Consider the following 14,743-nt stretch of genomic DNA (forward strand, 5'->3'; position numbering starts at 1 on the left):
CCAGGCTCTATAATTAACCAGTGCCTTCATCTCTTCCCCCACCCCAAGCCTTTCACATTTTCTGCTACAGAGCCGCCTCCAAAACCCTTTCTGCTATGCCTCGCTCACTGAAACAGTTCCCAAAATGGATGGGATATCACACTTGACATCTATACAGTTTCATAAGTAGAACAGATCAGCAAAGATTAGGGTAAAAACTCTTGACTTTATTTTGCCACACATACCCAGTCCTCCCTCAGCTTTTTTCTGTAGCCAAAATAAGTTGGCCAATTCATGTGCCAATTACTTCTACTAATCTATGGAAAAGAGATTTTTTTTTTTTTTTAGATTATTATTTTTAGAGCCCTCATCAAAGAAAGAATAGGAAGGGGGAAAAAAAAAGTGTGCTTCACACCACAGGGACCAAGACACAATTTGGCAAGATTAACATGTTAGCAAAATTTCTGTTGCAACTTGTGGTGCAAACTAGTGCAGGAATATAAAAGGGGAAAGCTCACCTTACAAGACTGTCTATATAGTCAACAACTTCAGAACGAAGCATTTCAAACTTTGTCAGTTTCTTAGACCGCCTTGACTCCTTCAACTCCATCAAAGTCTTAAAAAAAAAAAAAAAAAGTGGTGCATAAAACTACATGGGAGGTAGCTGTTCTCTGGAGAACACAATCTATACATTAAATGTGTAGAAATAATTTTTGCTGGCATGTCTTCACTGATGATGTTTGAAAGTGTGATTGTGCAGTTATTTTTATTTAGGCCAGTGTATTCAGTTCTCAAACTGGTAGGAGTTTGGGAAATTCAAAGAAATATGTGTTAGGCAGAATGTGTAATTTACAAGTTAAATAAGAAGAAACCCCCTAATTTGCATTTTAAAAACCTAGTTTGACAGATATTTTCTATAATTTTCTATGCGTCAGGTGGGCCTGACAGACATAGTTGGTACTTATTCATCCATTTTTAAGGAGAGTTACTTGTACACAACCTTTACACAGAGCTCCAGCAAGCTGGGAAGAACTAACCATGGACAATCACATCTTAAAAGATTCAGTTAAGGAACTAGTCAGTAAAGCCTACGCAAGCCTAACCTTCTGAAGACGATAAAGGTCTGTCTTCTTCTGGAGCTCCTTTTGTGATGATACGGACACATCTTGTTCTTGGAAAGCTTCCGCTACTAGAACAAAACTAATGTTTGATATGTGGGGTAAACTTTTCCTGACTACCTATACAAACCCCCTAACCCAAGCAATCTGAGAAGTGCCAGTTACTTTTTCAGACAGACCCAAAACACAGGCAGCTTGGAGTCTTGCACTTTGTAAAAGACTGTTAAAAAAAGGAGTTTGCGATGCAGCTTAACCAACAGCAATTAAGTAACCGAAGCAATTCACCCCTGAGCAAAGATCCAGCACAAGCCTTGCTCATCACTTGAATTCTGCTTATGTCATCCTAGGTCATACTCTCAACATTTGTTAAGTTGGACAGATTAGTACTAGATACTACTGATGTTTACAAGTGTTCTAAAAGCCACACATTGCATATTTTTTTCCTTCCTATGTGCAAACACACTAACAAATAAATGAGTTCTCCCTACTTAACCCAGAAACTGCAACCAGAGCAGCAAACCAAAAGCATGCTAAGGTATTTCATTGTCCAGTTTTATTCTTATTTTAATTTATACCAAAATTTTGTTTTCATAGTCATGGAGTTTGTTCATCAGTCACACCAATAATTAGTAATTTTTAGGTAAAAACAAAGAAGCCAAAACTCCCAAAGCACAATCAATGCCACGGTAAGTGATGATCAAAATCAAAACAAAACATAACTGGATTTGTTGCCATACTTATGAAGGCAGCAATAAGATGGAGATTCTACCCACAGATCACACATAAAGCTCCAATCAGCAGTGACAATCATGATGTACAAAAACTCTTCGGTGACCTACACAGAATGAGTTGGTATTTTCCAGTGTCCTGTGGACATTTGTATTTGTGTTGAAGATGCTCTTAGAGCGTTATATGGCTACTTTAATATTAGACTGCACTTGGTGGCTTATTGCCTACTTGTCCAAATACTGGGTAGCAACCACACTGATAATGAACTTAGTTTAATGTGCATAAACCAAAACCACCTCATCTTCAAAAGGGAATCACAGGGGAGCACTTCTGTGTAGTTCAGGGGAAGCAACAAAACTCTTATTCCAGAAAAATGCTGGAATCTCTCATATTCCTATTTCAGAAGGAATAAGGCAGTTTCTGTTAACCTGCCCCTGCAAGATGCAAGGCTGCTACCCATTTGCCTTACTAAACTTTCAAATATGTCCTCTACCATGATCAAATATATATATATACACACACACACACATATATATACACACACACACACACACGTATATGTGCCTGACAAGTTACAGCATGTCAGCAGAGCATTGACAACCGGCGGTGGGTGTCCTAGCTCTTTCATGAATTTAACTGAAGGTGCAGGTGAAAGAACTTTATATACGTTTGGATTAAATACCATGACATCAGGAAGTCTGCTCCTATTTATCTTTCAATATCTGCTTTTATTTGTTAAAAGTTTTAATGATTGCAACATCTGGTAAAATGCTCAAAATACACGTATGACAGATTTAGTGAGTTAATGCTTGCTATCTGTCTAATTTCTTATCTTACATCACTCTTCTGTATCATAAAAAGCATGAATCACATACCACTAAAGAATAAAAATTTTTCGTGATTTTGTGCATGTACTTTAAAAAAAAAATCCTGAAAAATCTGATGGTGTGATCAAATTTTTCCTGATTTTGTGCATGTACTTTGAAAAAAAAAAAATCCTGAAAAATCTGATGGTGTGATACAATGACAGGATATCACCAGGGAAAATGATATCCATTGGTCAGATTATAAAACAGCTTTAATGTAATCTGCAATGGAATGTATGATGGTACACACCCACCTTCTAGTTCCTGAAACTGGGTCAAGAACTCCTTCAACTTCTCTACTGTCTTACCAAACTCCTTTCCAGAAGATGACACAAAAATTTCCACACATTGTTGAAGCATGGTTACCAAATCAGACTTATTCAACATCCTAAAAGACACAATTGTTGGCTGAAGTTGAAACGCAGAATGATGAAACAGCTTTCAATGTTCTTAGTTAAAAAAAAGTTAAAAAATAATTTGAAAAATTCCTTTTAAAAGAAAATCTCCCAAGATTTCAAGCATTCAGTCTTGCAGTGAAGTCAAATTTCTCCACACTGTCATTAACAGCAAGAAACAAATCAAGTTGGAATGTCCTTCACATTTTTCAGCAGAACCGAGAATGAAAGCTTTTCTGATTTTCTACCTAAAAAAACTTGCTGGATGCAGAGTTATAATTTTTGAAACTGTGAATCAGATTAAAAAAAAGAAAAAAGTATGGTAGGGTTCATAACTAATTCCCAAGAACGGTAAATGAAATGTTAAAAAGAAAAAAAAAAAAACACATATTAATATGTATTCACACGTCCCCAAAATCCATTAGTCCCTGTGATTCAGAATGATTCTTAAACAAAATCCAACTTGCTGTTTTCTGTATTTAATTTCTATAACCACCACTAGAATCCCAGAATCATTTAGGTTAGAAGGATCCACCTGAGATCATCTATCCCAACCTCCAGCCTAGCATTTACTTACTTACAATTATGTATTAGGGCATTTTATAAATGTCACCAAGCACCGCTCAGTCTCAGATTCTTCATTCAAAAGATATCAAAGCAAGTCCTTGCAAAGATCCATAAATGAAATCCAGAATTACAGTCATTGCATCAAGCCAGTACCATTACACATGCATGTAACTTTTTTCATGCAGAGCGAGAGGTTCCCATCACTGAACACTCTGGTTCTGAACAATCACACATTTGTAACAGTCGCTATTATTAAGAGTCCTTCCCAGCCTATTCTTGTGGTTTTGCTTCGTCTTACACAAAACAAAGGTGCTAATATAAAAATACAAATCAAAGGTGCTAACAGTTTAAGAGTTTTAGAAGACAAAAACCATAGCTATACAAAAAAAGGGAGCATGACAAAAAAATGAAATTATGGCGATCAGTGTGTCAGGTGGTGGGTCTCCGTATGAGCTACCTAAACATTGTCTAAGAGAAATTTAAGGAAGAATTTAGAAGAGGCTGGGGAAACTTTATGGATGTCTGGAGGGGCAACTGCAATTTGAGCTCTAGTTTCTAACTGGCAGTTAATACTAAATGCTTGTAAAGGCTAGAATTTGAAACTTCAGTTCATGCTGTTCAGGGTTATGGATTTTTGCAAGTCAGGCATTGCCTTCAGATACACTTGTTATGTACAGAAAAGCTTCAAGAGAAACAGAAAGGATGACCGTGACCACACAAAAGGATAGAAAACGTTTTGAAACTGTCTTGTAGAATATAATGGGTAAACACGATACCCTTCTTCCAGGCCAGAGAAAACACTGCAGTAATTAAACATCTAAGATGAAGAGAGGATAACTAGATTTGGAGATCTCTGAATGGGAAAGAACAAATTTATTTTAGTAATGTTATTCAAAAAGAAGCTGCAAGTTCTAGAAAAACTTATTTACAATGATAATGGGATTACAGGGGCCCAAACAGGCAAGAGGATGGTTATCACATATGAGGAAACAGTAAAGGATCCTTTTCAACCTTTTGGGCTTGAGATTACTGCAAGGTATGTCAGCACACAGGGTTAAGATTTTTAATTTGGTTAGGAGACAGGCTTAAAGCAGAAAGGAAGATCTCAGAACATCCAAAGACAGTAAATAAATCTGTTTCCAATTATTCAGAGGCAAGTTATGAAAAAGAAGAAAGGAAGCTAGGATGAAGTCCATAGAAAGTCCTTCCGAATGCTGAAGCGGGGAATCATCTGAAGAAGCGATAACAGAGATGGGTCAACAACGAAATTACAACAGTCAGGGAAGGGCAGGACTCTCAACAGCAGCGTGTGATGAATGACATTAATGATTAGCAGACAAAAAGAGAGTACAGTATCTAGACAGAAGACAAGAGGTCAGACAGTCCTCAACGTTTTGCCATCTGAAATCTTGGCAAGATGTCCCAGCCAGTTAGCTCCCCATAACCAATCAAGTGAGACATTCTCCAACATCTCTTAACCTCATCTCTCTTCTGATTGGATTAATCCAACGTGAACTAAAGCTCACGCACTCTCCCTGTGTCCCCATAGTATTTTTTAGACTCTAGACAACTAGCTTAAAGTAGAGTAACTATTGCCTAGATTGCTAAAGTGAGATAGTCTTCTGATGGGTTGACCTTGGCTGGACACCAGGTGCCACCAAGCTGCTCTAACAAAATTAAGCAGGACAGGCGGGGGGGGAAAGAGGGGGGAAAAAAAAAGGCAGTTTAATAAAAGCAAAAGCAAAGGCCATGCACGGTAGCAAAATGAAAACAAGATTTTATTCTCTAATTCCCATTAGCAGGCGATGTCCAGCCACTTCCCAGGAAGCAGGGCTTCAGTACGTGTAGCAGTTGCTCCAGAAGGCAAAACATCACAAAAAACGAATGCCCCCTCTTCCTCCTCCTTTTATCTCCCAGCCACTGGTATCTCCCAGTCATATGGTATGGAATATCCCTTTCGTCAGTTTGGGTCAGGTGTCTTGGCTATGTCCCCTCCCAAGATCTTGCCCCCTCCCAGCCCACTGCGGGGGGGATGGGGAAATGTTGGAGAGACAGCCTTGATGCTGTGTGAGCACTGCTCAGCAGTAGCCAAAACACTGGTGTGTTACCAACACCTTTCTAGCTACCAGCAGAGAAAGCACAGCACTATGAGGGCTGCTATGGGGAAACCAAACTCCATCTCAGCTGGACCCAATACGCACCTGAAACACCATCTTTGGGGAGAGCACTTCTAGCAGAAGGGATAAAAGCCAGCCCAAGGAAAGGCTGAAGTAAAGAACCAACCAACCACAAAAGGAACTCAATGCAACAACTGAAAACCCCACATTCAAACACAATTCATGAAGGGCAAAAGAGAGACTGTTACAAAGTGAGAAATAAGCTGATCAAAAGCTTCGCTATTTTTAATTTTCTAAAAACAAATATTGAAAGTAAGAATAAGGGATGGGAAAGGGTAAACATAAGGACATCAACAGGTAATGTGAACCCTGGGAAGGCAGAAATATTAAGGAACAGTGAATAACGTCCATACCTGAGCAAAAGGGGAAAAAAAAAAAGATTGTGAGTAAAAGGGGGAAGATCACATTTTACTATTTTATTCTAAAAGACAGCAGCAAGGTTCTATGCAGAAAAAGCAGAGACAAGAGGAAGTATGCGTAAAATGGAGAAGGAAGTTAAAGTTAAAAGCTGAAAAAATAATAATCACAGCTAGCATGCCTGGTATTTGAAGGAATCGCGTTAAAAGTTTTGTTAGAAAAATGACAGAATTCCTGGATTAAAAAAAATAAGAATAATTTATGAAAGGAATGATCCCAATCACTGTATTTCTATCAGAAGCTCCCACTGTGGGAACCAGGACCAGACGAAAAACAGGATGGAGATGAACAGATAAGAATAAAGGGGGAGCAAGCCAGAATCAACTTTGAGATAGGAAAAGAGGAAGATGAATTCAGAGTGGAAGAAAACAAATCAAACATAAAAGGAGAAAAAGGAGAGGAAAAAACAGCTTTAGAGATTACAGAACAGACAGTATAGGAAAGCAAAATGACACATTTCTGGGCAAGGGTTGATAGGTGATTGAGTGCTGTGAAGATTCAGGAAAGTCAGAGGATTAAGAAGGAAAGACTGTAGAAATGGCAAATCAGGCATGTAATCCTTTCAAAGGGATGAGGGTAAAGAACATAGCTCAGCGGTGGTGCATAAGAACCACTTAGTATGGCAAAGGTAGTTTGAAGAGTATGCTTCCTTGTGTCTATGAGCCCAGAATTTATCCTCCACCCACCAATGACATGATTTTTCTATTCAATTTTACTGTCAGACACATCAAACCTCACAAGCTCAGAGGCTCTTGAAGAGGGAGTTATGGTAACAGCATTGCATCAGCTCCTCGTGTGACAGAGCCGATGTATTATTTGAGTGAATGCAGCTATCAGGAAACAGCCACTTGCCATGGTAAAGCATGTTTTAAAAGTCTGTAGCTGTAACACTGCACTTAAAGGGTTTTCTGTTAAGAAAACTGGCTTACATGACTTTTAAACACTGAGAGACAACACAAGTGTAGGCTCTCCTAAAGTCCTAAGCTAACTATAACACAAAAAATTAACTCAGTCCCTGTGCAAACTGTTAGACAAAGGCATCAGGGGGAAAGCAGTAAAAGAAAAGGAAAAAGAAAAAAAGGCCTCTGCTACTCACTTGGAACAGATTCTAATTTTCACAAGAGATTAAAATTTAGGCCAAGTAAAACTAAGAATTTGGTTGATACTATCTAACACAATCATACTTTAAAAGACAAAGCCCAGATGATGTTCTCATTCACACACAGTCATCTCAGTGGTTTCAGCATAATTACTCAGGGCATAAGAGATATTAGAACCTGATTGAGTTTCACGCAAAACAGTAGAAAGATAAAATGAAAACAGCAGTCAATTATACTTGCAAACAATTCCACAACTGGCTGCGAACAGGTAATATCCTCAGCTTTAAGTTCCAGAATAACAGATGACTGATATTCTACACATGTACAGTGGTATTAAAACAAAATTAAAACAAAATGGGGGAAGAAAAAAAAAAAAATCACCTTGCTAGCTGAAGACATGACTCATACTCCTTTGTCTCCCACACTCGGTTTTCCAAACAGGCACAGTGCAGCTCCCTGATCTGTTATGCAGAAGGTGAAGAAAGGATAAAGTGTTTTACAAACAAAGCAATGCCGAACTCTTACAACAAGCTTTTCAAAGTAACACGTAATTCCTTTGGAGCTTGTTTCCCAGAGATGTAGAATGATTGCAAAAGAAATGAAAGCATTTAGTATCTTACAGAACTAAGCTCCTAGTGTTGCTGGAGTCTGTGTGTTGCTCTGCACCAGATTTCAAACAACTAACATTCAGATGAAGGTAAGTGCAGAGAACAGAGAGGCACTCCAATCAAATGCCTCAGCATCTTTTTATTCTCAAATACTGGGACAGTTCATGCTGATTTTGTAGTTAGGGACAGATTCTAATAGTGTGGAATACATTGAGAACCGACAGACAAGTGCATGTGCACAGTATATTGCTCTTCTAGTGAAAGAAAAAATTGCTTGGCGCAAGAAGGTGGATTTAATGACGTTAGAGCAATATGGCTATTAAGAGCAATTATCACTGTTCCCTTACTATCATTTTATTCTGTACAGAAAGTTGCTGAAACTCAGTCTCTTCATCTCAATTTGACTAGTGAGCTAATAGGTAATACAAGAGTATATATCGTCTGCAGTGCATGCAGATAACCACAGATGTGGGAAGGTCAATGTGCGGATTCTGTGTGTCTGCCTCCTCCTGGAAACTCCTTCCAGTTGACTGACAAGCTATCATCCATTCCACTGAAGAAACCACATGCTGTTGCCCTTTGCCCACAGCAAGAAAGCATCTGTCTCCATTTTAAGAAGCAGGGGGCAAAGCAGCAGAATAGTAAACAAAGATAAAGAATAAATACTTATTCAGATGTCATACTTTCAAACAAAAAAAACCCCCATTTTTCACTAAAATGGAATAACAGTACATCACCTGCTTGCCCAAAGGATACTTTGGAAGAAAAGATGTGAAAACATGAAGACATCTCAGAACCAAAACATAATTTTCATGGTAAACGTGCAAGTCCTCCAGCAACTTCTGTATTATTTCCTACAGTGACAGAATAATTGTTTTATAAGTCATTCTGACATCCATTCGTTTAAAACTCTCATCAAGTACTTAAAATTACTCTGAATTTTTCCACAGTGTGGCGTGCTATGATTTAAATCACCAGTGTTAAATTGAGACCACTATGCAAAAAAGCTGTATTTCAACAGTTCACTGCAATGACATTGCATATTGTTAACTTTACTGTCTTCCTCCATCTTAGTGGAGAGTTATTACTGATTAGCGTTATTGTTTTACCATTTTCAACTATATTTAGCCTTTAGATTTGGTATGCCATCTTGCAAAAGTGAGACTATACACTATACCTTTAATAGGCAATCAGAAATTATATAGCTACTTTTACTCAAATTCTTATTATTTGCATTTTTATATTACAAATACATTTTCAAGTGTATTTCTTGTATTGTGGGTGGCTGCTGTTACTAGCTAGGTGTACATAAAAAGACCAGTTCACAGAAAAGAAAGAAATACGCAGTTGCTGCTCATGTGTGCTCTTAATTTGACTTCTGTTTATTCATAGATTGAGAACTGCAGAGAAAAAAACCAAACATGTAATAGGAAAAAGAAATTATTAACTGCTGCTACTGAATTTACTGGATGTCATCTCGTTATCACTGGCCTCCCATGGATGCATATGTAGCACTTCTGGAAAACCACACTCAAAATTTCTGGTAGCTGTATTACAGTACTTTACGCTCATTACTTTTAAGTTTGCAAATCAGAAGATCTTCTCTCACCTGTCTTCATACAAAGATAAAGAGGAAAATAACCAGAGAGTTCTCTACATATTTTATTGCCATTTTGCTGAACTCTGAGCAAGTTATTCCAGGTGGAAAGAAAAAATAAAACAACCCACTGAAGTTCTCTAAAGTTAAACTGAGATAAATAGTATCAAAGATTAAATAAAAGCAAAACCTTATCTGCAGGCAATATGAGGAAGCACTGACATATAGGAAAGATTAAGAATCATACTGCAAAGACTGAAAGTAACAAAAGACACTTAGGGCTGCAGAGAGCTTTCTGATGTTAAAAAAGTTCAAGATTATTAAAAACATTAAAGACATTTCTCCCCATGGACTTTTTATCTATTAAAATTTAAGGGTCGCTCACATAAGAATTGTTTAAATTTCTTCCAAGACCTTAGGGTAGACAGTCTCAAGTCTGTATTTTAATTCTAAGCAAGATCATTTAAAAAAAAAAAAAAAAAAAATCTCCCACCACAAAAAAAGCTGAGAAAAGAAAACAAGTTCTCTTTCAATGCTGCTACATCAAACTTACTCCCCCAAACCCAGAGCATTATAGCAACTATATTTCCCTCATCTTGTTTCCCAGCTCAGAACTGATGTAGTCAATATACATAGATCGCAGTGCAGGCATTCTATGTACTTTGCCAAATAACAGAGTGAAAAGCCATATTCTATTTTAGAAGAGTTTGAAAATATTATTAGAAGACTATGCAATGTTTTTTCCACAAATACAGATCACCACATTTATATAATTTCAAATGAAATTTGCCATGAAAACTTTCAGACAGTTGGTAGTAATTAAGATGTAAAACTGCTTTTAAAACTGATTATTCTAAATAGGTGGAACTATTCCCATAATTATTAAAAAAAAGTGGTAACAACATGGACTATAAATTGCAGCTGACAAAGGGTATTGCAGGTTTAGGTGCTAAGCTTGAACAGCAAGTTTACCTGTTCCTGAACATGAACAGTAAATTTATGTGAAGTAGTACCACAGTGGAACACTTGGAAAGTGTTTCCAGAGTTCAGAATGATATTGTGGATTAGTACAACATACAGAACAAACAGCACCTCATTAATGGAGCAGTAGGGCCTTTTCTCCCCAGATAGACTACACTGCCAGCCTGGCAATGCAAATAATAGTCTTATCCTTATTGTAGCGATTACAACAGGTGTCTTCTATTAAAATTTGTCAGAAACATCATACGCACATAAACACAAGAATTCTGGCTTCTTTCCCAAACTTATAGGGTGAGGTTTGTGAAATAAGGGGTATATTATTAAATACATAAAGTTTAAAATACATAAAGTTTAAGTTGATGAGCATTCAACTTTCAAAGGAGCAGCCCATACACGGTCTTTAAACTTTAAAGAAAGAGAATCTGAGCTACTCCTTCCCGTGCCTCCCCTCCTCCTGTTGTTTCAAAGAGAAGCATTTATGCACCTGCAGAGTGAACTGCATTGGGGAAATTATTCTGCAGAAAAAAAACCAGCAAACAAATGCCCATGTCTTGCCTTTTTCTTTTTTGGTCAGGTTACTTTAATTGGATTGTTTCTCTGATTACTTTCATTGCACAGCCACACAAGCAGTTGTGTATAAACAGCAAGGCAACAGCAGTAGCTTAAGCTACTTTTGCCACTGAAGACTATGGATCATAAAAATCACATCTAAATCTTGTCTCGCCTTAACTACTATTAATTGCACTGCACTTGCAAACTTGCCTGCTACCAAACTCTCTTACAGCCATTAACATTGCTCTTCACATTTGAACAGTCCTTACAGACCAGGAAGCTCTGCCAGGATAAATTAATTGCTTTATCTCTAGTAGTACCATTTGCCTGCCAGGTTAGCTACACTTGAGATGAAGAGTTAGGAGAAACACTTTACCCTGAGCAATGGTTCTACTGGGAGTGGTTCAGCTGGTGAAAATAACCACCAGATCTTTGCTGGTGAATTCCTAAAAGCTCATAATAGTAGTAGCCTGACTTCAAAGACCTCCAAATAAGCAAGTAACATAAATTAAAGTTTTAATCCTGCATGACATCTACTGTGAATGTGTGCCTTGGGACCCAGACTGCCCTACTGAGTTCAATCACAAACTACACAGAGGGTATGGAGGATTAAGACCTTATGAAATAGCCTCTAAGGTTACTTAGCCTTTCTTCAAACACTTTACTGACTTTCCAAGAAAGTGGTCTGAGTAAGCATTAAAAGACTAGGCCATAAATAAACCTTGTAACCTTCTTTTTAAGCACTTGTGTTTCTAGACATAGCTAAAAGTTGATGCAAGAAAAGTTGTGCAGCTTTGTATAAAGGTATACCTAGCAACCCTAGAGATCTGGAATTTTGACCTGCCTATCCTAATTCTCCATTACTGGACATGAAACACAGTATGTACTGTATGAAGATGTTATACAGAACTATACATCTTAGTTTTGTATTTTATTATGCTCCACAAACTAATATATTGGGAAAGTTATATTTGCTCTCCAAAGACATTCTTGAAATTTTACCTTTAAGAAGTTGTCTGCTGTCAGCAGTGCAATCTGTTTCTCTGATGCCTGACTTTCCACATACCTGATGGCAAGAAAAACCAAGAACATAAGAATTACAATGTTACAAAATACAAAAAGTTTGTGCTGCTATACGGATTTGTTCGGAAAGATTCAGACAGGGACAGTCAAAGACAGCGAGTTGAAAGGCCAACTCCAAAACCCTAGAGATTATGCTCCAAGTCAGCTTAACGAGTTCAAAAGTGACCCATGGTTATTTGTCACAATAGCATGCATTAAGCTTGCAAAATAACTTGTATTAAGAACAGGAGAAAAAAAAGTTCAAGTGATTACGTATCACAGAAGCTGTATGCTCTAGACCAGAAGATTAAAGCTTCCTGAAATTATTTAGAACTGTCCTCCTCTTGATCGATTTACCTTTGCTATAGAAACATACGCACAAGTGATCTACAGTTTTCATGGAACTGTATTTACAGATTCCTTTTACCTTTTTTAAAGCTGACTAAACATGAGATTGTCCGAAAACGTATTTCCCCTTTTACCTTCTAAAAGAGGGCAGTCTTCTGATGTTTTCACACTGATCATGTGATAAAGAATTTACTCTCTTCTTAGCTTCTACCAGCTGGCAACACAGTACACTAAGAGGCTGCGAATAGAAGTGCTCCATGACACAGAGCTAAAAAACAAAGCAAGAAGCAGTGATGTTAATAAATTTCATCCTCGCTGCTATTTTGACCTTTTAATGCTTTTATTACTACAGAGCATACACTACAATGGTAGTAATTGTTTTCCTTAAAAAATATTCATTACATAAGTATTCCGTAAGTCACTACAAGACACTGATTATTCAGTTTTAAATACAGTCGCATAATTACCTTTTTTGCTGTGTGTGCTATTAATTTTCAGTACCTCATCTTTTCCCCCTCTTACATAATAAAATTTTCAGTACCTCATCTTTTCCCCCCTCTTACATAATAACTATAGCTTGTCAAATATTTTTGTGAGTTTTTCATGTGAATTACTGTATTCTTTAGGTTATATATTTAGCGCCAATGCTCACAAAGTGTATATTTAAAGATATGAAAAGCAACTACTGTACACAAGCAAACTTACCACATGTCCTAATTTCTGTTTCACATACACAAAAATACACTGCTAAGCTCTTACTATGCATATGTACAAACACCCTTTATCACTGATTCTAGCTGCACTAAATGTTTGTAGCACCAGGGCCTTGCAGAATAGTAGCATATACTCATCACATCTATTCTTAAAAACAAAACAAATCCCCAATCAGACTGCATCACTAAAAAATTCTACAACAGAAACTGTCAAAGAGGAAAAACAGTTTCTGTCAGAAAAGTTAACACCACTCCTAGACATAACGAAATGCTGGTAAACCCTTGTATCTATCACTTTAGAAATCTGATCTGAAATTGCTTCATCCTTCAATACTTTTAACACACAAGGACACAGCCATGTGCTGTCAGGGCTAGGACTTGTATTTTCGTATCAGGCTAATGGAGAATCATTAAATCCTGGCGATTCTTTCAAATAAGAGGAGTTGAAACCTATGACAGCCTGCACAGGTCTGTCTGCAGGAAGAGGTAACATAGCCAGGATATTTCTCCTGGCCACGTGTAAACACCGAGTCTTAGATATCAAACAATCTGAGACACTCTAAACGTATACAACACTCAAAGGGCACATTTTACTAACAGGTTCACACATGGAACCAGGCAAGAAAGAAACAATTTCACAATCCTGCAATAAAACAGATTACATGGGCTACAAATTCTTTGGAGAACTCTTGTCCACAATCCACAAAAGCTACACGAAGACTTGGACACAGAAATACATCTAGATATGAAGATATATATAAGCCAATAAAAATATAATTATCATGCTCTGTATAGACTATTTTTGGAAACCTTGAAGTCTTCCACTTTGTCTCCTGAGAGTGTAAATTTAACTCCAGCATTGCTGCACAGCTGCTTGGAGCCCAAGCACCACCTACTCCGAGGCACAAAGTAAGCAATCCTACAGCTCCCACTTCCCCAAAAAGAAGTGTGCGTCAAGAAACTGTACCAGGAGAGTTCAGGTGGGGAAGAGACGCTGCTGTAGCCTATTCATACCATGACAAACCAGAGTACGAGGACCTGGTGCAGAGGATCAGAGATGGAGAGTTCTGCCAAGGGCATTAGAAGCTATAAATTAATCTATAGCAAAATACAGGTCTTTCTACCCAGTAAGGGAGGTTACCTTTTTAAACATAACCTTCAAATACAGTTTTTTGTGGCAGAGTAAGCTTTTGCATGCTTCTTCATTCCTGTCCTACAAGTTTTCCCTTCAAAACACAGCAGTTAAGGTTTTAACTTTAAAACACCCACCTGTTCACAGATCCAAACTGTTTCCAAAGGACATTTTTTTCATCCAACTCAGTAACAGCAAAAATTAGGACCCAAGAATTCTTTCAGTGCCTAGTAATTACCCTTTGTTTTCACAACCATAATTTGAGTTCTTGTTACTATTGCCTACCTGAAATCCTTTGATAAAATTCTGGACAGAAAAATCATGGTACAAGAATATGTTGATGAGAACCTGCAGAACCTTCTCACCCAGTTTAAAGGGAAACTGCGCTGTCAGAATCAGCTA

The 14,743-nt window shown here is 37.6% G+C and overlaps 1 protein-coding gene across 4 annotated transcripts in view; it reads right to left on the minus strand.

The window, feature by feature from the left end:
- ORC3 (origin recognition complex subunit 3) overlaps positions 1-14,743 on the minus strand; it is a 35,815-nt gene that overhangs the window by 7,200 nt on the left and 13,872 nt on the right. For 2 of the 4 annotated variants that reach the window (XM_035888640.1, XM_035888626.1), the window contains exons 8-15: positions 14,627-14,740; positions 12,631-12,764; positions 12,089-12,152; positions 8,694-8,810; positions 7,730-7,809; positions 2,947-3,080; positions 1,083-1,168; positions 498-595 (exon numbers count right to left, since the gene is read on the minus strand). In XM_035888640.1, the coding sequence (XP_035744533.1) occupies positions 498-595; positions 1,083-1,168; positions 2,947-3,080; positions 7,730-7,809; positions 8,694-8,810; positions 12,089-12,152; positions 12,631-12,764; positions 14,627-14,740 (827 nt within the window). The remainder of the gene's footprint in view (positions 1-497; positions 596-1,082; positions 1,169-2,946; positions 3,081-7,729; positions 7,810-8,693; positions 8,811-12,088; positions 12,153-12,630; positions 12,765-14,626; positions 14,741-14,743) is intronic. The other 2 variants (XM_035888632.1, XM_035888617.1) reach the window with 1 other exon arrangement.

This window comes from Egretta garzetta, unplaced genomic scaffold (genome assembly GCF_000687185.1).
Source record: "Egretta garzetta isolate BGI_Z169 unplaced genomic scaffold, ASM68718v1 scaffold430, whole genome shotgun sequence".
NCBI lineage: Eukaryota > Metazoa > Chordata > Aves > Pelecaniformes > Ardeidae > Egretta > Egretta garzetta.